The sequence below is a fragment of the Castor canadensis genome, chromosome 5 (assembly GCF_047511655.1).
Source record: "Castor canadensis chromosome 5, mCasCan1.hap1v2, whole genome shotgun sequence".
In the NCBI taxonomy this organism is placed as follows: domain Eukaryota; kingdom Metazoa; phylum Chordata; class Mammalia; order Rodentia; family Castoridae; genus Castor; species Castor canadensis.
This window is the reverse complement of record NC_133390.1, coordinates 127,943,910-127,968,865: the sequence shown is the minus strand read 5'-3', so window position 1 is coordinate 127,968,865 and position 24,956 is coordinate 127,943,910. Positions and strand designations below refer to the sequence as shown.

The window sequence follows — 24,956 nt, the reverse complement described above, 5'->3', positions numbered from 1 at the left end:
TTTTATTCTTATATTTCTTACTATCTCATAAAATATTCATTATTTTTAAGAATTTTTAAGGGCTGGTGGAGTGGCTCAAGTGTTAAGAGTACCTGCCTAGTAAGTGTAAGGCCCTGAGTGCAACCCCCCAGTACCACCAAAAAAAAAAAAAAAGAAAAAGTGGGGGGTGTGGACTGGAGGCTTCGTTCTAGTGGTGGAGTGCCTACCTTGCAAGCACTCAGTTCAAACACCAGTGCTGGGCTGGTGGAATGACTCAAGGGGTAAGAGCACCTGCCTAGCAAGTGTGAGGCCCTGAGTTCAAACCCCAGTTCCACCAAAAAGAAAAAAAATTGCCTCTTACCAAAAGCCAGCGCTGCCAAAAAAATTTGTTTTTAAAAACATTATGTATTTTACCCAACATATATATTTGTTTGCCTTTGAAGTCTTGCTTCAAGTAACTTATTAGTGCTTTTACTGGACACTGAACATCTCCTTTCTGTGAAATATGCTATTCTGTGCATTGCTCCACATGTTGAAGATACAGCAGTGGACAAAATAGAGAAAGGTCACCACTCTCATAGATCATCTATCTAAATAAACAAAACTATTGAAATATATAGATGGTAAATGCTAGAGGAAGAAAATAAAGCAAGGGCGCAGGGCTAGATTAGTGTATCAGGGTGTTAGAAGTTTGCAATCTTGGTATCCAATCCAGAGAAAGCTTTATTGAGAAAGTTGAGAGATGAATGAAGACATGAGGATGGTGAGTGAACAGTGTGGATATGGGAGCAGAGATTTTGAGAGAGCATTCTAGGTAGAAGGAACAAGTGCAAAGGTCCTGATGTGACTCAGCAAGGAAACTAGTAGGGTTACATAGGAGAAAAAGAGAGGAACAAGGAGGAGATGAGGTTGGAGAAACCTGCTTGATAACTAAGAACTTAAGAGTCCTGGTAGGCTTTTTTTTTATGGAGTCATAAGAGAATTTTGAGCAGTGATGTCACATGACTTTGTTCAACTCAGGACATACTCTGTTGAGAATAAACTCCAAGGGACAGAAGTAAGAAGCAGGGAGAAAAGTAAGAAGCTGTGATAATTATCTCGGGATTGTTCTTAGATAATGGGTTTACAGCATGAACAAGATAAGAGTTCCTGTCCTGAAGTTTCCAGGGGAAGCATGATTTTGTACTCATATAATCCAGCATTCAGAGTGAGGCTGAAGAGTTCTGAGTTTGAGGTCTGCCTGGGCTGCATAGTGAGACTATCTCTCAAAAAAGAAGCAGCTTACTGAGGCCAATAGGAAAAGGGGAACAGGTACTAGAGAAAAGGTTAGATCAAAAAGAATTAACCTAGAAGGTAACACCCACGCACAGGAAATCAATGTGAGTCAATGCCCTGTATAGCTATCCTTATCTCAACCAGCAAAACCCCTTGTTCCTTCCTATTATTGCTTATACTCTCTCTACAACAAAATTAGAGATAAGGGCAAAATAGTTTCTGCTGGGTATTGAGTGGGGGGGAGAGGGAGGGGGCAGACTGGGTGGTAAGGGAGGGGGTGGGGGCAGGGGGGAGAAATGAACCAAGCCTTGTATGCACATATGAATAATAAAAGAAAAATGAAAAAAAAAAAAGCAGCTTTCAAAAACTTGCCTTATAAAACTCAATCTATTATTTAGAAAGTTAAAGCTGGTAGAAAATAATTGAGATTTGTTCTGCTATTTTATAGTTATTAAGGAAAAAATTAAAGCCCAGAATATTCATAACCTCTCTATAAATTATGCAACGAAATTTTAATTTTAGGGCTTATGATGATTAGTTAGTCTTTTGACCCCCTTTAATTAATGGTAAAAGAATATATATCCTCATTGGAAGTAGATAAAAATTTGTTTTCTCTTATAGATTTGCTTATCCTTTTAAAAAGGTTTTTGAATTTGCTTTTTATATTTGAAGCTGTGTTACTAGGTGTAAAAGTATTTAGAGTGCTGATTTCCTCTCTTTGGATTAACCCCTAAATCTCTTATCTCTTTAAGCTACATTTTTGTTTGAAATTAATATAGCCATCCTAGCTTTCTTTTGTTTGGTATTTGCCATATTTTATCTTTCTAATTTTACTTTTAACCTTTTTGTGATTTTATATGTAAGCCACTTCTCATTTAAGCAGTCTATTTAAAAAAAATTCAGTCTTTTATTTGGACTATTTAGTTCATTTACATTAAAGGCACTTATTGGTATATTTGGTTTTATATTTGCCACTTTATTTTTACATTCTATTTATCTATTTGTGTGAGGTTGTTTTGTTTTAAGGAAGGGTCTCATATAGTTCAGGTTGGCCTTAAACTCATGATTATCCTACCTCAGGTTCTTGTGCTAGGTTCACAGTTGTGCACCACCTACCCTAGTTTATCTATATATTTTAGCTTTTGTCTCATTTTCCCTCTTTTCTCCTCTCCTGATTTCCTTTCAATTAATCAAATATTTTCATTTTTCTTCTTTTTTTGTGTGTGTATTCTCTCTTTTTTTAGGGGTCACTCTAGTGCAAAGATTGGCAAATTATCGCTTACCAAATCCAGTTAGTTGCTTCTGCTGTTTTTGTACATAAAATTTTATTGAAACACCAATTCGTTTACAGATCATGTGTTAATGCTTTGGTGCAGCAGTGTCATCATTGAGTTGTTACATGGAAAGACCTTATGTGTATGAGTTTCAAAACTTAAAATTTTGCTGAATGGTCATTTATGTAAAAAGTCCACCAACTCCTGCTATAGAAGAGTGGTCCTTGAACTTGATCATGCATCATAAAATTAGTATGTCTACTTAGTTGGTAGATTACTAGGCTGAATCTCCAGAATTTCTGATTCAGTGGATTTGTGCTGAGTCCCAAGAATTTGCATCTTTAACAAATTTCTTTTGATACTCAGCTGCTACTCCAAGGACCACATTTTGAGGAATACTGCCCTAGGTATTACCATATGCATCTGGTTTATTATAACTTAAAATAAAGTACATTTGACTATCTGAAATGTTTGGGTCTGGAAGAGTTTCAGATTCTGGATTTTGTTTGGTTTTGCAATATTTACATAACTTTACTTGTTTACTTTGGGGTTGAACAGTACTAATCCCCAAATACAAAATTCAAAATGCTCCAAAATAAGACACTGAGCATCATATTGTCAGTCAAAAAATGTTGTATTTTGGAACATTTAAGATTTTCAGATTAAGGATGCTCAAACCTTTAGTATGCTTACTACTTCCCCAGTAATGCTAAAATCCTTAGGATCTTTTAATGTTGTTTGCTTACTTCTTAGGAGCACTATTTTATAATAACCTCAAACTGGCAACACGCAATGTCTATCAATAATAGAAGGTACCACAATTTATTAATATCCATTCTACTGGAATGTTAAAAAATGGGCAAAATCAAGATGCTGGGGGCACACCTCAAATGGTAGAGCACTTGCCTAGCAAGCATGAGGCCCTGAGTTCAAATCCCAGTCCCACCAAAAGAAGGTGGGAGGACAAAACCAACTATGGTACTAGAATTTAAAGGTAGTTGATTTTCTCAAGAAATTGTGACTTTTAGGGGTTTTGTGCTACAGGATGTATGTAATCCATTTATTGATAAGTATATAGATAAACTGGCATGTTCATTTTGTGAAAATTCATTAATCTGCATACTTAGGATTTATATGCTTTGTTTTGATAAATAGTTAAAAATCAATTTCACAGTAGTTTGAGAATGTTAAGAGTTAATTTCTTTTTAATGGTGGGAACATTTACTCTCTTCATTTCTTGTGTGTATAGGAACAGAACACTGTTTCCATGGGAACTTCTGGCCCTTCCGTGTTTTAGTGCCTGACTTTCTGTAGATTTTTCTGTCTGCTGTTTCTCCTACTTGCATTTTTTAACATAATGGTCATAAAAAAATGTTTATTTTGAATTGTATTAGTGTTCTTAACCGAGCAATCTATGTAAAACATAGGTTTTAAGATAACCTAACTGACTCTCTGATTGGTATATTTGGTTTTATATTTGCCATTTCATTTTTATTTTCTATTTTATCTTATACTTAAAAAATTTTTTTTAACCAAGATCCTTTTTTCCACAGAAGTTGTCTTTAAGAAAAACACTTGCTGAAATGGAATGTGACTGTATATAAGGGTGTCTTTCTTTATTCCCTCTCTCCCCAATAAATAAAAGTCTTAAGACCTGGAATGTTTTCTTTAAGATATATTTAACAGTGGTACTGATGGGAAGTATCCTTTCATATGAATGGTTTTGTTATGGGTGATTGGGTATTTGTATAGGTAAGGAGAACAGATTAAGGAAAGATTCTGGCATATTGATCTGAAACCTGAGGTAAGGCTGCTTCTCTGCCTCACCCATCTTGTTTGCCGTGGTTGGTTTGTGCAGGGTCCTAGAGAGAACTGTTTTCTCAGAAGAGTAAACTGCATATATATTGTGATTTTTTGGGGGGGATAGGGTGGGGAGCTAGAGGGAGGAGGTTGGGAGGTGTTTCATTTGTATATAAGGAGCCTTGTAGAATGTTACAGAAGCATTTATGAGAACAAATTGTTCACTTCTGTGTCTTAAGTAAGCAGCACATTGTGAGAGTATAGAGTTAATTGTGTGCAGTAATGAGCACTGTTATATTCCATGCTTTACTGATGCAATAAGCACCCTAGCAGAATGAATATTGCCTAAAACCTCATTTTCTATTTATATACATTCTCATGTCAATTAAGTAATAGAAAACAAATTTAGATTTATAAAATTTAGTATTAAATGCCTTTAAAATTTTGGTATAAAATAGATTGTAGGTGCATAGAGAATTTTTAGATGCATGGAGAATTTTTACCTTTCACTGGCAGTAGCTGCCATAAGATGATGTCACCTTGTAGCTGATTGGCTGTTACAGCACCTAGGGCAGGGAAGAGAAAGAAAAATGCCGGCACAAACCTCAGTGGTGGTTCTGTGGTTGTTTCTATCTGTTTTTGATAGAATCTTTGATTAGTATTAAATTTACTGTGTTTGGCCATGTGAACTATTGGGTGCATATTAGGGTGAGGGAAATTAAGAGCTTTCAGAGGAATGAGGCGACTGATTTGCAAACGGATCTGTGATTGTAAGTTGCAGAATCTGGGTATAAGGAATAAGGCAGGGCATGCTGGAAGATTCACTATGGGAGGAGCTGGCAGAAAATCCTTAGGAGTAGCAAAAAATGAAAGATGCTTTTTGTTGTTATTAGGGTTAATATATTTTGACCTAATATAGGAAACATGGTAATATTGCATTTGATTTTAAATTACAGAGGGTTATCTTATATAGTTTTAAAACAGTATATAAATGCTTATTCAGAGGACTTTTATTTTGTATTATATAGCCTATCAAAATAATGATTTTATAATATGACTTTACTTGGTTTTGGTTCTTAATGGAAAATGGAGCAAAATTTAGCTTCCTTAAGTATTTTTTCTGATGCTTTGTGCAGATAAAAGCTTTGATGATGAGGAATCAGTGGATGGAAATAGGCCATCGTCAGCTGCTTCAGCCTTCAAGGTTCCTGCACCTAAAACACCCGGAAATCCTGTCAACAGTGCAAGGAAGCCTGCTTCAGCAGGCGGCCCTAAGGTTGGAGGTAATGTAAATCCATTTCACAGCTGATGTACCTGCTCCATGCCCTTGATGTGGCACTCAAACTTAGAACTTTATAGGGGCATGTTTATTCATGACTGCAGCATGATTGCAGGTCCGGAGAGTCTGTTGCAACACACATCATGTGCTACCTTTTTCAGATGTTTAAAATATTGTATATTGTTATTTCCTATGAGAACATATATGAATTAGTGTTTTCTTGAGCATACTTATTTTTTAAATGCCAATTTTAAAAGGAAAGATTCAAAGGACTGTGTGTGTGCATGTGCATATGTTTAAAGGAGAAAGAGAATTCTGTTAATATTTGGGTACTCTGTTACAGCTATAAAATGCTGAATTATGAAATATATACACATGTTCATCTAGGTGTAGTAAGTCTCAAATATCCCAACATTTAAAAAATGGTTGAAAATACTGGGTACTGAATCATTTGTCACAATAGGAAATGGGTGGTGGTCAAGTAAAATTGCCTCAAAAATGGTTTCTGGATTAGATGATTATTTAAAAAATAGGATAATGCAAGTTTTACATACTTGTATAGCACATAGTATGTTCTTTGGGCCTATTAGTACAATTTCTAGCATAATGCTTTAAATTTTTAGTGGTATTTTTTCATATACTAATTAGAAAGCCATGAATATGTGTCAGCTGTTAGCCTCTGCTGGATCTTTCTGATAGAATGAATCTATAAAAATAAAGATCCATATTTCATGTTAAGGACACTAATCTCTTTTTTAAAAAATAAATTTGTGTTTTACTTAGGCTTTCCTTGTTAACAATATCTGGTGGGAAAATCATGGTCATGAGGATTTTTGTTTTATCTTGTTTTGTCAATAATACTTTGATTAACAGCAAAAAAGGAAAGGAAAATGAACACTGTATATTTTGACCAGGTTCTGTAAAGAGTTGTGTTCCCTTGATCTTTCAATACAATCAAACATTTTTTTCTAAGTCATATAATATTCCAAATATAGGGAATATTATATGAAACACTACCATATTATTATATTATATGAAACATTACCATAAGTGTTTCATTTTAACTTTACCTCTTATGTATTATCACAAGATGGTGATTATACATATATATACATATAAAATACACACACATTATATATATATATATATAAATTGTGAAATAAAATTGATTTACCTGTTTCCCTAGATATTTTGAGTAACTTACACTTTAAATTTTTAATTTTTTCTGTTTTGCAAATATAGGATTATGTTCTCTTCGAATGTTAGCTATGACATTTTCTATTACACATTCTTATCTCTAGTAAGAAGAACATGTCAATCTGGTTTCTTCCTTTGACTGTTTACAGTCATAAGCAGATTTTTTTCCTTGATTTTGAGTTGTAGAGTTCTAACCTATGTAATAATTTCACAAAACTCTTACTTCATTTAAAATAAATTAGTATATGAAGTATGTCGTGATAATATTTAACATTTTTGTGAATGTGAGCAAGTGGCTTGTAATTAGTTCCATTTTTCCCATGGTTTACTGTCAGAGATAAAAATTGAGATGGTAGTTTACTTATCATACAGCACTTAATTCTGATACCATCAGAATTATGATTTTCTTTGAAAATTAATACAATCAAATTTTGAAAGGATGTACTTAATGCCCTCCAGTCTGTAGTTGGTAGTGTATAGTCCTACCAGGTATGAAACTGTTAAGTAGTTTTCATAATTATAGCTTTTAAGTACATGTACGGGTTATATCATCCATCTAGACAGTGACTTTTTTGATAAAGGAGAAATTTCAGTTCCTTCCTCTCTTATTCTTCCTCCTCCACCTCTTCTTCTTTGGCAATTATAGGCTCATTCATGTTTCTTTTGTTTGCCACAGCTCATTTAGGTCCACTGTCCGTTTTTCTAAGGAAAGAGATACTTGCCAGAGGACATTGATGTTTCTAAAATTAATGCCATTCTTGGCTGTCAGTCTTTCTTTGAAAACTTAACTTTAGGTTTTCTGGTCTTGGCAGAGAGTTGTTGATTTTTAACTTAGTTGCAGGAAGTTTCTTAGAGTTGCAGAATCTTTGAATTGGAAAGGACTTTGGGTGTCATCAGATAGTTCTTTCATAATAATCCTGATAGATAATTATTCCATATCTGATTAATGTGCTTTGGATTAAAATTTGGAACTCAAACTACCTGCAGTCCTACTGCATGGAGAGATAATCAACCGATAAATTATGGTGCACTTTCTTCTGAATACTTTTATAATTACTTTTTGAGTTATCTTTACACATACAAATATTTTCTTAGGAGAAGGACAAAATTGGCACTATTCATTGTATTGTGTTGTATACTTTTTTCTCCTTCCTAATATTTTACCCTAATCACTTTCTCATTGTCTTAAATTATAGACAAAAAGTATTCATGGCTGAATAATAGGTTGCATTCATTTTTTCTTGCTATTATAATCTCTTATGTATATTTTTTGGCATATCTACAATCATGTCCTTTTGTTGTTGTTGTTGTTTTTACAGTGCTGGTGATCAAACCAAGGGCTTTGTATTAGGCAAGTGCTCTACCAATGAACTGTATATCCAGCCGTTGGTTGTTTGAGACAGAGCTTTGCTATGTAGTACAGGCTTTAGCTGGTCTTGAACGCACTATGTAGCCCAGGCTGGCCTCAAACCTAAGGTCTGCTACCTTACCCTCTCGAGTACTGGAATTGCAGGTGTGTACTGCCACACCCAGCTCTTTGCAATAAGTTTTTCAAGTTCACTGGATTAGAAGGCACAGGGATTTTTAGGATTCTTTCAATTTGGCAAAGAAAGATCACAAACTCAATTCTAGATAAATTCATTCTTTTTTATATTGCATTAAAATCTGAGCTCCTTGAAGTTGGTTAACATTATACTTTCAAATACTGGGAGATTGCTCTGACTCTCTTTATGACTATTCTGTTTTCTAGACTGTACAGTCTCTTTAATAGTTTATAGTAGAATGATGGTAATTCAGTCTCAGCATTTTATTTGCTACTTCTACGTGAGTGTGGGGTGTGGGAAGATGTTATTATATGTATGTATATAATATATATGTATAAAGTATTATTAGTTCTTAATTAAAGGAATGTGGAAGTTGATGGATTATAAAGTGGCATAAATCACTCACCGCTTCTATTCATGTAAGATTGCCAAGTTAACAATAAAGTGAGTTTCTTTGGTATCCTGACTGAGTCTGCTTTTGAAGTTTTGGAATCTTACTTACTTTTCAGAGATTTGATTTAAGATATGAGGCTGGGTGTGTTGATGTACACCTGTAACCCTAGAACTTTAGGAGGCGAAGGTAGGAGGATTGAGTTTCAGGCCAGTTTGGGCTACATAGGGAGACCCTCTCTGAAAACAATAAATTAAGGATTTGTATGGTACTTTTATTCTAAGTATTTTTATGTAATTAAGGATATGACCTGTGATTTCTCCTTAGTGTGCATTAGTTTGTTTTGTACTTAAGCATTAGTGTGCCAACCCATTCTAGGCATTTTGCTCTGTGGCCTTTACACCTAGGAGAATTTAAAAAAAAAAAAAAAAGGTTGTGGTTAGGTTCATACCAGTGTGTCATTGCTGTAAAACCCTATTATGTGAGTGTCAGTGTGTTGCTGTTGTACTTTACTAGCTGAATTCTCTTTAATACATTTTCTAAATAACATTTTTAATAGGAACTTAAATGAAAATATTTTACTTTCTTTTGGCTTAATGTTTTAGAATACAATTGCTTAAGGTACATGATTATTTAAAATACTTGCATCACAGCTATAAATTATGGTGCATGACTGTGATCTCAGCACTCAGGAGACTGAGGCAGGAGGACTGAGAATTTCAGGCTTGCCTGGCCTACATTGGAGACTGTCTCAAAACAACAACAACAAACTTGTGTCTCCATTGTATTTTAGCTAATAATTTAAAAAAATTGTTAAGTGTTCTTATGTATTCTCATTTAAGGGTTAGTCACTTTATTGTCCTGATTTTACTGATGAGCAAACTGCAAATTCGAAAAATTAAATAACTTGTAGGTAGGGTCCACCTGTCTACTAAGTGGGCAGAATACAAACCCTTTTGCTGCACTGCCCTCATGCTCATCTCTGTTGGTAGATAGGAATTTTCTACATCTGTGCCTGTGAGACTATAATTTATGGTAATAATGATTGACATTTTATCATTTTAAAGCTTAGCTAGGCTAGTATGATTCCCAGCAGAATAGAATGAGGAAATCTTTAATTTTTAAATTGTAATATATATAAAGGCTGTTAAATATTTTCTTGTCTAAATTACCTCATTAAGGTTTATGTTTGGAGTATAATATTTATATTCCCATACTATTTATTGTGGCTTCTATTAGTTTTTTAAAGACAAGAAATAAAGTAGATGATAATGATGTAATTTTTTATAATTAGTATTAGATTTTGAGATTAGCAGTCTGTCCTTGAGGTTCGTGTATAATCATTGAGCTATATCATTGATCAGATCAATTCTCAAAAGTTCTCTTGGTCTTTCTTGCTTGCTTACTCATTCATTCAAGTGGATTTTTTTTTTCTCTGTTCCCATTTAATGTCACAGGCTACCTTGAAATGGTTTTACCTTTCAGTTTTTATTAGCTAATTACCACAATTCACAATTTCAAATTCAGTATGCTTAGTCATCTTTAGGATATTTTATATTTGCTTCACTTTATGTCTGGCCTGCGATTTTATGAAGAATATCTAAATATTTTCTTTCTTTCTTTTTTTGTGGTACTGGGGTTTGAACTCATGGCCTTGCACTTCCCAGGCAGGAACTCTACCACCTCCCATGAGCTGGAAAGCTAGATGTACTCCACAGTGCCCATCTTTTGTTGGTTGAGATGGTTGTCTCACTAAATGTTTTGCCCAGGCTGCCCTTCAACCACTATCCTCTCCATGGCTGCCTCCCAGGTAGTTACGATAACAGGTGTTATCCTAACCACTATGCCCAGCCTTAAATTTTGTATTTGCACATCATACTGATCAATCCCACATTTCCATCCATGCAAACAATAAAATTGCCTTTTCTTTAAAAACAAAGTTAACAGGAATTATATATATTTTATCTCAAGCTTTTATTGTTTAATCCTGGAATCCAAATTTTGGACTTGGATTCTTATCTTGGGCTTTATTTGGAAACCAAATAACATTTCTGTTTGTGTGTTTTGGTTTTGTTTTCTTCCTCTCCCCCTCTCTTACTGACAGGAAAAGATCCTAAATTCAGAGAATTTTAGCTTTTCAGACAGTTGAATGGTTATACAAGATCAGACAGCTGTTTATAGGGATGACATGAGAACCTAGTGCTGACCCACTGTCAAAGGCTGTCTCTTGGATCATCTCTGCACCATTTCCTAAGTAATACTTAATGTTTTTATCCTACATAGTAGAACCCTGTTACTGAAATTTGGAAATTAGAGATTGGCCAGTCACTATTCAGTCTTAAATTGTGGTGAACCAGCTCATTGCCCTGATGGCTGTCTATCTTAACTTTGATTTTAAAGTAAATGTAATTTAATAAATTATTATAACTAATAAATTGCCTAATTTCTTACTATACAGAAGAATACATGTTTTCTACTTTAGTTACTTTCTTTGACCTCAGTTTTGTTTTGTCTCCTATATAAAACTTAAGCAAAGAAATTTCTTTGTGCAAGATTTAGTTTCTTTTTTGAAACATTCAGAATGCTTAAGAAAAGAGAATTTCTCAATATAAAGAATTGTATTGAAGTTGAATACAAACAGAAGTCCCATTCTCTCCACAGGGAAGTTATTGTACTTATCTACAGTTGTTTATAGATCTTACAATCTGCAAGGCTTCAACTTGTGCAGGCAGGAATATAAAAAATATGCCATTCCCCCTGAAATCCCAGGTTTTCAGTAGATGAAGATCAGGAGGATTGAGTTTGGAATCCAGCCCCTGGCAAAAAAAAAAGTTCATGAGACCCCCCCCCCCATCTCAACAAACTAGCCAGGTGTGGTGGTGTACAACTATAACCCCAGCTACTAGAGAGCCATAGATAGGAGGAGTTTGGTTTAAGGATAGACTGGACAAAATGTGCCCGACCCTATCTAAAGCAAAAACATGTTGGGAGCACCTACCTATCAAGTGCAAGACAATAAGTTGAAACCCCAGTACCAACAAAAGTTCAACTCAAGGTTTTAAACTTGTAAATATAACTACAGCGTGTACTTCCTTACACCAGTAAGAGTGTTAATTATTGTTACAATTTGGTCCTCCCATACTTCATTTGCTAAGTGAACTTTTTGGCTAAGACGCAGGTATTAGAAAATGGTAAAAGCTTCATATGGAAACAAATTGATTCAAGTTTTGCCTTTGAAAAGATTGACAGATCTTTAATAAAGATCTCACATGTGAGAAGTTTCCCATTAATTAAGACTCAGTATATTTGATCCAGGTAAAGTAGAAGTTTGTGATAATAACTGCAAACCGATACATATTTATCACTTATATTCCAATACAGTTGAATTGACAAATATATTTCTGTAATGGGAACATTGGGAATTTAAACTATTTTTTCATTAATTTGTCTTTTTAAAAATCAATTTATGTGGGTTTTCAGTTTATCATGGTTTGTTGCTTGATTGTTTTTCATATTCCAGGCCTCTCTGGTCTTTGGTTTTCTGACAGGTCTCACTGTGTAGCGCAGGCTGGCCCTGGAACTTGCCATCCTCCTGCCTTAGCTTCCTAAGTGCTGGCAGTATGGGTATGTGCCACCATGACAAGCTATATGTGTTTCTTACTAAAAAAAAAAAAAAAGAAAAAATTGACAGATAGTCATGCTAATTGGTAAACATTAGAGTTTTAAAAAACTTTAGTAAAATCTTGCTCCACTAATCTCATCAACCTTAGATAACCAATGTTAAGTTTGATCTGAGTCCTTTTATGTAGTATTACTCTAAGTAGCACTGAAATTAGATTTTATTTTTTCCCACATTAAACATTTTAGCAAGCTGGGTGCCAGTGGCTCACACCTGTTATCCTAGCTGCTTGGGAAGCTGAGATCAGAAGGATTGTGATTCAAGGCCAACCTTGGCAAATTCAAGAGACCCCATCTCAACCAGTAGCTGGGCACAGTGGTATGTGCCTGTCATCCCAAGCCATATAGGAGGTTGAGGTCAGGAGAATTGCAGTTCCAGGCCATCCTGGGCAAAAAACTTGGCAAGACCCTATCTCAATGGGAAAAAGCTGGATGTGGTACAATGCTCCTCTCATACCAGTGACATTGGGAAGCCTAAAATAGGAGGATCTCGGTCCAGACTGGCCTGGGCAAAAAGTGAGACCATGTCTCCAAAATAACCAGAGGAAAAAAAAGAGTTGGAGGTGTGGTTCAAACAGTAGAGCACCTGCCTAGCAGGCATAAAACACTGAATTCAAACCCCAGTACCACCAAAAAAACAAAACAAATAATTATAGCAAATACTTTGTAACATGCTGTTTAGTTTTTTTCTATGGAACATCCTTCAGAATCAAGAATGAAAGCTTTTACATCCTTTTAATAGCTCTACCATAGCCGGGCGACAGTGGCTCACACCTGTAATCCTAGCTACTCATGAGGCAGAGATGAGGAGAAACATGGTTCGAAGCCAGCCCAGGCAAATAGTTTGAGAGACTCTATCTCTCAAAGGACTGGTGGAATAGCTGAAGGAGTAGACCCTGAGTTCAAACCCCAGTACTGCAAAAAAAAAAAAAAAAAGAGCTCTGCAGTTGTCATAGTCTGTTTTCTGCTGCTATAACAGAATACATTAGCCTGGGTAATTTATAGAGAGTAGAGATTTCTCTCTTAGCATTCTGGAAGTTGACAAGTCCAGTATCACAGTGCTGGCATCTGGTGAGGGTCTACCTGCTGCATCATGATATGGCAGAATGGCAGAAGGTATCACATGGCAAGATACCAGGTCTCTCTTCTTCTTATAAAGTCACTACCACTAAGTAGTCCTGAGTAGCTGGGATTATAGGCATGAGCCACCATGCCAGGGCTGTGTGTTTTTTAATTTAAATGAAGACATTATTTTACCTTCTCCAGTATTGATTATAATATTCTCATTAATTTCTGCATTTTGATGTGTGAAAATGGTCTTGTTTATTTTTAAACATTAATTATTTTACATTTAACTTGCTTAGTATGTCTGTAGTTTATTTTGTATCAAGTGGCAATATGCCTGCTTAAGTTTATTTCATTTTTATACACAGTAAATATTCATCACTTGTGTTTATAGTCAGCCATTTCCCTTATTTATTTGAATTCTCTCCATATAGATACATTTTTAACATGCATTTTTGAAAAAAGTAACCATTGGAAAATAAATTGCAAGTATAATGACATTTCAATTCTAATTATTTAATATGCACCTCCTAAGATTTAAAAGATATGCTTTATTATATTATAACTATAATACCATTATTATAAGAAAATTCTATGATATTATCTGTGAAACAATCCTTTTACCAATTTTTGTCTCCAAGACATTGATATTTTGAATAGTGTAAGATAGTTAGTTGGGCTGGAGGCATGGCTCAAGGTGATAGAGCACCTACATAGCAAGTGTGAGGTCCTGAGTTCAAACCCCAGTCATACAAAAAAAATTAATGTTAAACCAGTTATCTTTCTAGATTGTCCCATGTTGTGGAGTTTTCACTTCTTTTTGATATTATTTAACTTGTTCCTATAGGCCTCTTATTTTATATAAATTTATTCTTAACCCATATGCTCACCTCCCTTTAAACACTTCATTTCATTTCTATATTCATGTTTCCTCAAATGTCCTAAGAATATTTTGATAGCTTTTCGTATTCAAACCAAGATACATTTATCCTCTTCTTGAATAGTTGGCGATTGAGTGTTTATTTCCTAGTTTTGTCTTTTTACAAAATTTTCTTTCCTGATTTTAGCTAGCTGTCTGTTTGTATCTTCCATATGTAATCTTAGTTCTTGACATTTTGATCCTTCTGATTTTTGGGGTTTTTTTAATACCTGTAGTTGCTGTTCAAGTATATTGAATTTATGTTGGAGTAGGGTGTTTCAGTTCTTTCCCTTAGTGGTTGGGGTTTTTTAAAATTTTTTTGTTGAAACAGTTACTTTACCAGTAGAAAGCTTTTTCATTCTTCTTTATTTCCTTCATACTATTGCCTAGCATAGATGTTAGATTATTCTGTTTCTGGTGATGTGTTGAATTTTCTAAACAAACAAAAAAGTGATTCTGTGGGGCCAGTTTGCTCAGTTTCTTAGCTTAAAATCACTCTCTTCTGTTGGTTTATAGAAACAGCTTCTTTACTAAATGGTATGTGGGAGGCTTCCTGCTTGTGAATCAGGGGTATCATTTTGTTTCGGTGTAACCCCTATCTTTTGTTTCTTCCTTTCCTTTATCCACTAGGTTTTCAAAGGGCTGCATGCCCTCCTAAGTGCAGCTTAACTCTGCTTCTAGGGAGCCTTAGTTGATGTCTAGCGGAATCTTCCAGTTGGGTACAATTTTCTCTGAAGTCTTCTTTCTAGTAAGGGTTGTGGAGTTGATAGCACTGGTCTTACATGTTTTTATTTACCCCATTTACTTTACATTGAAGATTAAAGTGTTTTGTCACCTGGTTTGATTTTAAGCCTGGGCTGTGGGTGATTTTATTTTTTGTTCTTTTTGGTCTCTGTGGGTTTTGGAGTATTTATTGGGAACACATTTGCTTTGAATCTAGGTGTCTGAATTTTCATGAATCACAGTGTCTTCTGTAAGTTTTAATACTTGATAGAGAAATATTTAAAAAAAAAAAAACTGGATAGGGTTCATGAAGTTGGGGCAAGTGCAAGACCCTGAGTTTAAACACTAGTACTGGAAAAAGATAAAACAAAACCCCCCTCTTCCCCAAAACTGGATAGGTCCTACTTTCCCCATTAATCTAAATTAATTTTTTGTTGCTATAGTTTGGATATGTTTTCAGTCTCTCCCCCAGGAGTCCATGTATTGAAATCTTGGTCCCCAATATGGTGATATAGAGAGGTGGTATAAAGCTCTTAGGAAGTGGAACTTAGTGTGAGGTGTTTAGGTCTTTTGGAGCATTGCCCTTGGAAGGGATTAAGTAATTCTCATGATCTGTGGTTAGTTCTTATGAGAGGGTTATTACTGAAAGAGTAAGACTGACCCCTGAATCTTTCTGGCTTCCTGTCTCGCTATGTTATGTCTGCTTTGTGAGCTATTACCATGATGTCATTTGTTACAAAGCTCTCACCAGAGCTGGTACCATGTAGTTTGGACTTCCAGTCTCCAAATTGTGAATTAACCTCTTTTCTTTACACATTTGTGGGTCTATTTTTGAGCCACCTTCAGTGGCTGGATATAAAAGTCAATATCTATGTACAATTATTATATAATATACAATATAAATATTATTTCTATATAAGTAGATATAAATATTTGATGTTATTTCCAGCCACCTTTAAATTTAACTTTATATTATTTGGGGGTTTTTTTCATTGATAAATAAAGATTGAATAGATTTGCCTTGTCCAACATGTTGTGAAATACATGTGCATTATGGAATCATTAAATTGGGCAAGTTAGCATATACATTATCCCACACACTTAACATTTTCTTCATATATCTGTATACTCCCATTAGCAGCAGGTTTCCTTAATACAGAGTGATTCTCAAAGGTAAGAATGAGGTAGATTGGAGCCACTATTCAGATCATACAGGCTCCTACCAAATTTGGTAATGCACATGTCCAGGTTAGAGACCAAATTGTCACATCTGAGATGGCCATAGGACTGCATTTAATATTTGTTGCCTTTTGTCTATATAGCTTCTATGAACCGAAACATCCACTGGCATGTGTACTTGTGTGGTTGAAGTCCATATCATTTGTTGAATTCTTACTTAAATAAATATTGTGAAGTAGCGTAAAAAATCAGTGCTGCCATCATTAAGGATTCAGCTAGGAGATAGCATACCAGAGCACTATAATATGGAGGTAGCAATTACATGAAGCAGCTACTACCCCCCAGGATTGGAGAAACAAAATGAGGTAGTTAAAATTATTAAAACTTAGAGTTTAGAAGAGGGGCCCTACAGGCCTGGGATTCAGAGTTCTAAGCAATCGGCTTACTGGTGTTTTGATGTTGGATGAATGCAGTGAGCTGATTCAATGAAATTTAGAAAAGCTGCAGACTGGAAATAGGTGTTGCCTTGAGATGAGTGGTCTGTTAGTTACTGGAGTTTTACTGAGAAGAACAGGAAGCTGTCAGGAAGGAGCAGGTCCCTTCTGCCTTCAGCTTCCAGACTCTCTCTTAACACTCTGTATTGACATTAGAATCAACAGAAAAAGAATGGTTTGGTGAATAATAGGCCCAGCATCTCAATCAAGAGATGTGAAAGACAATAGCTTAAGTACAGGCTTTGAAATAGCTGCTACCTAAGTTTACCTTTTTATTTTCTATGTGCAACAAGGAAAGATTTGTTAGTATAATTTAAATGAACTTCAGAATCCTCATTTCCTTCACATATGTGTTTCTCACCATAGCAGCATACGTGAATCCTCTACATCACTTATTTATCATCATTTATTGAAATTTAGTGTCATTTTAAATTGCTGCTCAGCTTTTTAAATGTTTATCCTTTGACTTGTATTTGTTTCCTTGCTAATGCATTAACTAGGGCCTGTGAAGTTGGGGAAGTTTGTTATAGCTTGAATTTTACCATCAGCCTAGCCTAGAACCTTGAAAGGAGAGTTATTGAACTTCTGCCATGTACCTTGACTTGTGTGAAAGTTCGAGGGGTTTTTTTGTTTGTTTGTTTTTGTTTTTAATGTTTTCTTATGCTGTGGAATATCCCTCAAAATTATGCTTTTGTTAATACCAAAAGGATAAAATTTCACATTGTCTTTAAGACTAAAATAGTTAAAAAATAAACTGTAGAAAATTAATTTCCTTTTAATTACCAGGTGCTTCTAAAGAAGGAGGGGCTGGAGCAGTTGATGAAGATGACTTTATAAAAGCTTTTACAGATGTTCCTTCTATTCAGGTAAGGATACCAGTAAAGTGGCACTTACCATGAATGTTACCTGTGCTTGAGTTAATAACATTTGTTTTGTTCCCTTTAAAAAAAATTCTTTTTTTCCTTCAATGACTATATAAGAGATATATTTGACTTATCACTAAACTATTATTTGTTGGCATAGTTAGACTTTCAAATGATTACAAAGGAAATAAAATTGAATCAATATTACTTAGTCACATGAAGTGACTAAATGGCAGTGTCCAACTTAAAGATCACATTCTTTTTTTGGGAGGTGGGGTTACTGGGGTTTGAGCCCAGGGCCTCATGCTTGCTAGGCAGGCACTATACCATTTAAGCCACTCTGCCAGCCTCATATTCTTGAATTAATAAATTTTGAGCACAGAGAATGTTGGAGGCTGGTTGACAACAGAAATTTGAAAATCATTCACATAGAAATAATTGAAGTTGTTGGAGTAGACATATTCACAATAAGAATATTATTTCCATGTCTTAAAAATACAAATAAATGGTACATTGTATACATCTCTACAACCCAACTTTTTGCTCAAAATTTTAAAAAATATTTTGTGCGTTGTAAAATTTGTAATTTTGTTTTATTCATTTGGATCAATAGATGTTTATCCTATCATATGAACAAACCACAGTTCATTCATTTCAGTTGCTACAATGAAGATTTTTGTGCATATATTTTTAGGAGTTTCCATAGGATGTAAACATAGCCGTAGCATTGCATGGTTATAATCTTTTAACTTCATTACATTTTACTCTGTAGGATTGTACCAGTTAAAACTCCTATGAGAAAGTTGTGATAAGTCTCATTTGTTCATATTCTTGCCAACACTTGATGTCACTCACAGTATTTTTTGCAGTATAATGGATGTGAATGCTCACTGTTCTTTGAAAATATTTCAAATCACTTTACTTACAAACTCCCTTACTGCATGTATGGTTGTCTTAGTTCTCGAAAGGAAAAGTTGTCCTTAAGGTACTTAAGGGCTTAAAAAGTTGTGAGAAAGCCTTAAAAACATTTCTGTTCATTTTGTCCCTTTATTGAGTTTATTTTGTCCCTTTATTGAAATATATTTTTTCTTATTTTAAGATACTTACTTTTTAGGTAACAGGAAAAAGAGTCCCTCTCCTTTTGTCTTTTACAGACCTTTCATATAAGAGAAGGATAAGTGTTGTAGGAACAATTGGTAAGACTTGGTTAGATTTGAACATTTTTCATTGTTCAGTAAGTGTGTTCTTGTCAGAATGGCATAATCACGGGTCACTGAATCCAAGGGTGACTCAGCTTTATGGAGGAGAAAAGGCTCTTTTGCAGTTACCCATTGCATCCTTACAACTAACTAGCCCTTGGCCACCGATGCCACCAATGTTCTATACCTCCCATTGTGCCCTTTGGAATATCTGGTACATAAGCAGAAGCTCCCCAAGTCCCTTTTTAGGGGGTCCTTCAATGTCCTTTCCTTAATTAAAATTTGATTATTTTCCCCCCTTGAAAGCTCTTAGAGAGACTGTTTATTACTCTTAACTCACGTGGCCTTAGTAATTGATGTACGTTAATTGTGCTTGCTTTCCTCATTGTCATTTGGTGACCATTATTCCTGCACTTGCTTATTAGAGGGTCATGCTCTTTGATCAGCCTCCTTATTATTTCCATGTACTGATATGGACAACACTCCTCTATGCCTAGGTTTGAATGCCAGATCTCCCATACTTGCTGTGTAACCTTGGACAAATTATCCTCTGTATTTCAGTTTCTTTGTCTTAAATTGGGAATTACTAGTATGTGCTCAGGGAGGATTGCATATGGCAATGCAGCATAGTAAGCAAATGTTAACTATTGTCATTATCCTACTTTAACACATTCTCGATGACTTAGTTTCCATTTGGATGACCCATTAGTTTCTTGACTTCCTCTCCACCTTCACCTTACCTATGTACTTCATAGTCGCACATTGGATTTTTATGTCACTATTGTTATTATTTTTGTTTCCAGTAATTGAAGCATTGTCCTCCTGACCATATTTTCCATGCTCTTTTGACGGTTACTTTTATTCATTCGTTGTATTCCAGAGCAGGGCAATACCTTATAATAAGATTAAGAGTGGTAGAGGGAGCTATGGTAGCTGAGTAGTATTGTAAAAGGGAAGATGGAGAAAAAGAGCTACCTCAGAAACTTCCAGGAATCCTTGTCTAGAAGAATATTATATGGTTCTCTTCATATTTTCATGCTTTTATACTCTCTCCTCCCTCTCTTTCGGTTTTTTTGTTTGTTTCATTTGCTTTTATAAAGCAAAGTCTTGCTGTGTATTCTGGGCTATCCTTGAATTCATGATCCTCCTGCCTCAGCAGGATGAGGAGGACTCACATGTTATCACCAGGACTTTCCTTCTCTCCATCTCTCATTTCTCATTCCACTACATTGTCTTCCCTCATGATCAGCAACATGGCTACAGGTGTTCCAGCCTCACATCTTCACTGCCCTCTCCTTCTTTTCCAGTTGATCCTGTAATGTGGTGTTCACTCTGATTAAGCAGAGTTAGGTCACATGCCCACCTCTGAACCTGGACTGTGGTGTAAGGATACTATGCACAGAGTAACTTAGGCCTGGCTCACTGGCTTTCCTAGTCCCCTTTGCGCATGCTGTGCAAATCTCTTTGCATCTTGCCTAATGAAGTCTTACTTATTTGTTACTCTCAACTCAAGCTTAACTTTCCAGGCTAGGTAATCCTCTATTATATGTATGTTTTCATGGCCTTTTCATTCTCCTTTGTGGTACTTACTATTTATAGTTTCTTACTACTAATTTTTAAGTGTCCCTGACTGTAGATTTTAAAGTCGTAAGACAAAGACATAATATTTTATCTCTATTTTTGCTCACCATAGTCTCCCTAGTGCCTAGAATAGTATATCCCTGTTATATGATTATCTGTTAAATAAATGAAAGAATAATGGTTTTAAATTACAGAGGATTTTAACAGTATATTTGAGGTTGTACACAAGGGGACAAATAAAAAGGGGTAACAAGGAAAAAGGATAAATGAAAGCATTTTATTATTGTCTACAGCATATTTTCCATTAAAAAATGGTGCTGGAATGGGAACTATTGCCTTATAACCTAAAAAGATTATTTTAAACATTGTGACATAATTTTGATATTGTTCATGGCGGAATATATTGTTAAAATTTTGAATCTTTTCTTGAAGATCTATTCTAGTCGAGAACTTGAAGAAACATTGAATAAAATCAGGGAAATTTTGTCAGATGACAAACATGACTGGGATCAGCGCGCCAATGCGGTAAGTCTTTGGTTTTTTTATATTGTTATCCTTCTTTCATTCTTCCCAGTGTTCCTCTTCAAAAACATGGAAAGCCAGTCATAGTACTACTTGTAACATTTCTTCCTGGAAAACACATTGAGATAATAGGCATTTTCTGGTTTAGGTTCAGTTTTTATTTTGTTTTTGCCTATCACGTGGTACCTGTCTCACCCATTTGGTAGCCTCTCTGATCGAAGTGCGAGCTCTGGGGCCTTAGCCTCTATGGAGCTACATAGGTTCCATCCCCAAGTTGAGGAAGATTTGCCAGTATTGCAGTTCACTTCTCCCATAGGCTCGGTGTTTTCATAGTATTGATTTCACAGGAGTGTGTCCATTTATGTGGCTTTTTGTTTTCTCATTGATGTGATGAATATTTATTACCCATGATTTAAAAAAAAAAAAGCTTGGGTATCATTGAGTTAAGAATATTTAAATTTTGTGAATTGTTGATTTTACATGACTAAATTACATGTACTGAGTAAATCAGAGTCCTCAAGAAGCCAAGAAGGGGTTCCATCTGAAGACTCATTCTGCTCTCAAAGCTTCTGATCTGAATGATCATGAAGATCTCCATTTTGATGAATTGAGTCAAGTAGGGACTTTTAACAAATAGTACTTTTACGATACTGTGAACAGATGATCATTTTTCATCTTTTACATGTTAAGTTAGCATATCTTTTACCATATGAGCAGTCCCCCCCGGCCCTTTTTATTTTTTCAGATAGGGTACCATTTTTATCCCATAGCCAACCTCAGGACAGTGATTCTCCTAAACACATCTGGCACCAACATAGCTGAGATTACAGATATGTCCCACCACTCCTCTCTTGTTTGTTGAGATGGGGGTTCTCCCTAGTGTTTTGATCTGGCTGGTCTTGAACATCTGTCCTCTAGATCTCTGTCTCCCAGGTAGCTGGGATTATAGGTATAAGCCATCGCAGCCAGCCCTAAGAATTTTTTTTTTTTAAGGAGGGGTAGTACTAGGGGTTGAACTCCAAGTTTTATGCTTGCTACCTACCACTTGAGCCACACCTTCAGCCCTTTTTGCTCTGGTTATTTTAGAGATAGAGTCTCATTTTTTACCCAATCCACCCTGGACTTCAGTCCTCCTATTAATATTTCCTATTGTTGCTGAAATGTCAGGTATGCACCACACACCCAGCTTTTTTTTCTGTTGAGATTGGGTCTCATGAACTTTTTGGCCAGGCTGTCCTTGAATCGTGCTTCTCAGTCTCCCCAGTAGCTAGGATTACAGGTGTGAGCTACCAGTGCCTAGCTCTGAGGACGTTTTTGATACATAAAATGTTGTTCAAAATTTGTTTTAATGTGGTTCATTCTTTTTCAGTTCTGAAATGAGCCTAATATAGAAAAATCTTTGTCACAGATGTTCTGTGGAGAAAAACATGACAGATTAAGTGTCAGTATAAAACATAAACTTTGTGCTTGAAGGTCTTCTGTTTTACTTTGAAAGTACCCATCTAGAAATAACAGATGATCTTTTTATTATTTTTGAAGAGTATATTCTTTTCTGTGTATATATATTCAAGTATTTGTGACAAGGTAAGAATAACGGTACCCCCACATGTATAAAACAAATTAGATCAAGTTAGATATGTTCTGTAGTAACTTGCTTTTTTTCACGTAACAAATCATGCTCATTCAGTACACCTAGTATAGATGTCAGGCATGTAGTGTTTGCTCAGATATTTATCAACTGTAGATCGGTATGCACATTTATTCTTTAGATTAATGTATGTATATATGTGTAGTTTATGACATTATTTCCCATTTGAGGATTTTGTGGGTTTTTTTTTTTTTTGCCATTTTAACAATGTTACAATAATGTCCCAACCCCTATACACATTGGTAACAATGGTGTTCTGTAGGTTGGAATTTTAATGTGTTGGGTAAAGAGTAGATGCTACCAAAATAGTGTGAACAACATTTTCAGTTATTCATAATCTTATATGTGTTTTTTTGGGGAGGAGGCGGTTACTGGCACTCCAACACTTGAGCCACTTCGCCAGCCCTTATATGCATTCTTTGAGAGCATCTATTTTCTTTCTGGCACTGGGTGCTTAATAGATTTTTTAAACTTCTTGCCCCTCTGATGGGGGAAAATAATATGTCTTGTTTGTAATTTGGATTTTGCATTACTAATAAGGTTTGACACATTTTCATATACTTATTTTTCCTAGTTTGGTATCGAGTTGTCTTTTCATTATGGTCATTTGTTGTATTTTGTCTCATGTGTTGCAGGCAATTTTTTCTTACCTTGTTGTAATTTTTATTTTGTCTTTAGTTAATCTAGCTTGGATGGTTTCTGGAGTTTCTGGTGTATTTATAATAATTTTTATTCCTTGTACCCTCCAAGATAATATTATCTGACTTTTAAAAGTTTTTTCTAATATCCATAATAGCTTTTTACAATTACAACTTTAATCCATCTGAGTTAAAGATATTTTTTAAATTTATAAAACATCTGAGTTAAATGTGAGATTAGATATAATAATGGTCATGATAAATAAATTTTTCATTTCTGAATATGTGTGAGCGTAGATGTGCATGTGTATCTCTTTTGATTGATGTAAGTTTGCTTGTTTGTGGTGTTTATTTGGAAAAGATTTGTTACTCAGCTACTAAAATACAGTGCTAAAGGTATGTATTTGAGAGCCATTTGATTTGCAAAGTGTGAAAATGTTAACATATGGACATGATAATAGCTTGATGGTTAGTTCCTGGGCTGGTGATGTATCTAACATGCATGATGGTTTCATTTGCAGTATCACCACAGAGAGACACAAAAAGAGACAGAGATTTCCTTAGTAGATAGTGGTGATGGTTGCACGACATTGAAAATGTACTTAATGTCACTGACTTATATACTTTAAAATGGTAAATTTTATATTAAATTTTACCATAGTTTAAAAGACCAATTTTAAAATTTATTAATCTACATATACATTATATGTATCTCTTCTACATATAATTAAATCTGAAATGTTCTTTTTCCCATAAAACTTTTTGTTTGTATGTATTACATTTAATGCTACTAAAATGTCGAAAAAATGAGTAAAATGTTAATGTAGTTGTGTAAACATAATGAAATATATATTTGATTTTGAATAGTGTAGCTCTGGATTCTTTATTTTTAATTTCTTTCTTAGTTTCTCCTTCCTCCCTCCCTCCCTCCCTCCTTTGCACTGCCACTTTTTATGCCAGTAGTGAAAATTCTCTTTATTTTAGCTTAAGAAAATTCGATCACTGCTTGTTGCTGGGGCTGCACAGTATGATTGCTTTTTCCAACATTTACGCTTGTTGGATGGAGCACTTAAACTATCTGCCAAGGACCTCAGATCCCAGGTGGTCCGAGAAGCTTGCATTACTGTGGCGTAAGTATTTTCTGTTCTGTTGTGCTGCTCTAGGGGTTCTTGTCTGCGCTGGGCTTAGGAATAAGCTCACAAAACACGGATAGTCCACACAGGTAGATTTATTAGAAAAAGAAAAGGCTACAGCTAGAGCCTGGAAACTGGTGGCTCCCTGCTGAGGTGAAGGCTGGGGCTTTTTATGGACACTTTAACTCTGGGTTAGGGTGAGGATTAGATGGGGTCTTTCCACTGGTTGAGGATTTGCGCACATGGGCTCTCTTCTATTGAGGGGGAGGAGATCAGCCTTGAGAGTGTCCTGTCTATTAGCCCCATGGCAGATTTACGAGACCATGTATCTTCTCCTCAGGGTGCAGGGCTCATAGTGCTCTCCATGGGGGATGGGACACTGACTCACTCATCTGTCCGTTAGGTCCCCAAACCCAACATTTCCTTTTGTGCTGAGTGTCTTTTTTTTAATGAATGAATTTAGTACTCATTGACTCAGTGCTCTGTTAGTAAAGCAGTAGCAGGATAACCCAAAAAAGCATATATATGACCCCAAAATAATTTTTATTGTACATAAGCATTCAATTTATATGATT

At 35.2% G+C, this 24,956-nt stretch overlaps 1 protein-coding gene across 43 annotated transcripts in view; it reads left to right on the top strand.

Annotated features, from left to right (window-relative positions):
• Clasp2 (cytoplasmic linker associated protein 2) overlaps positions 1–24,956 on the top strand; it is a 206,657-nt gene that overhangs the window by 69,239 nt on the left and 112,462 nt on the right. For 32 of the 43 annotated variants that reach the window (XM_074074091.1, XM_074074087.1, XM_074074085.1 and 29 more), the window contains 4 exons: positions 5,465–5,611; positions 17,584–17,663; positions 20,873–20,965; positions 24,233–24,378. In XM_074074091.1, the coding sequence (XP_073930192.1) occupies positions 5,465–5,611; positions 17,584–17,663; positions 20,873–20,965; positions 24,233–24,378 (466 nt within the window). Of the gene's footprint in view, positions 1–4,764; positions 5,099–5,464; positions 5,612–17,583; positions 17,664–20,872; positions 20,966–24,232; positions 24,379–24,956 lie in introns of those variants that run through there. The other 11 variants (XM_074074118.1, XM_074074120.1, XM_074074117.1 and 8 more) reach the window with 7 other exon arrangements.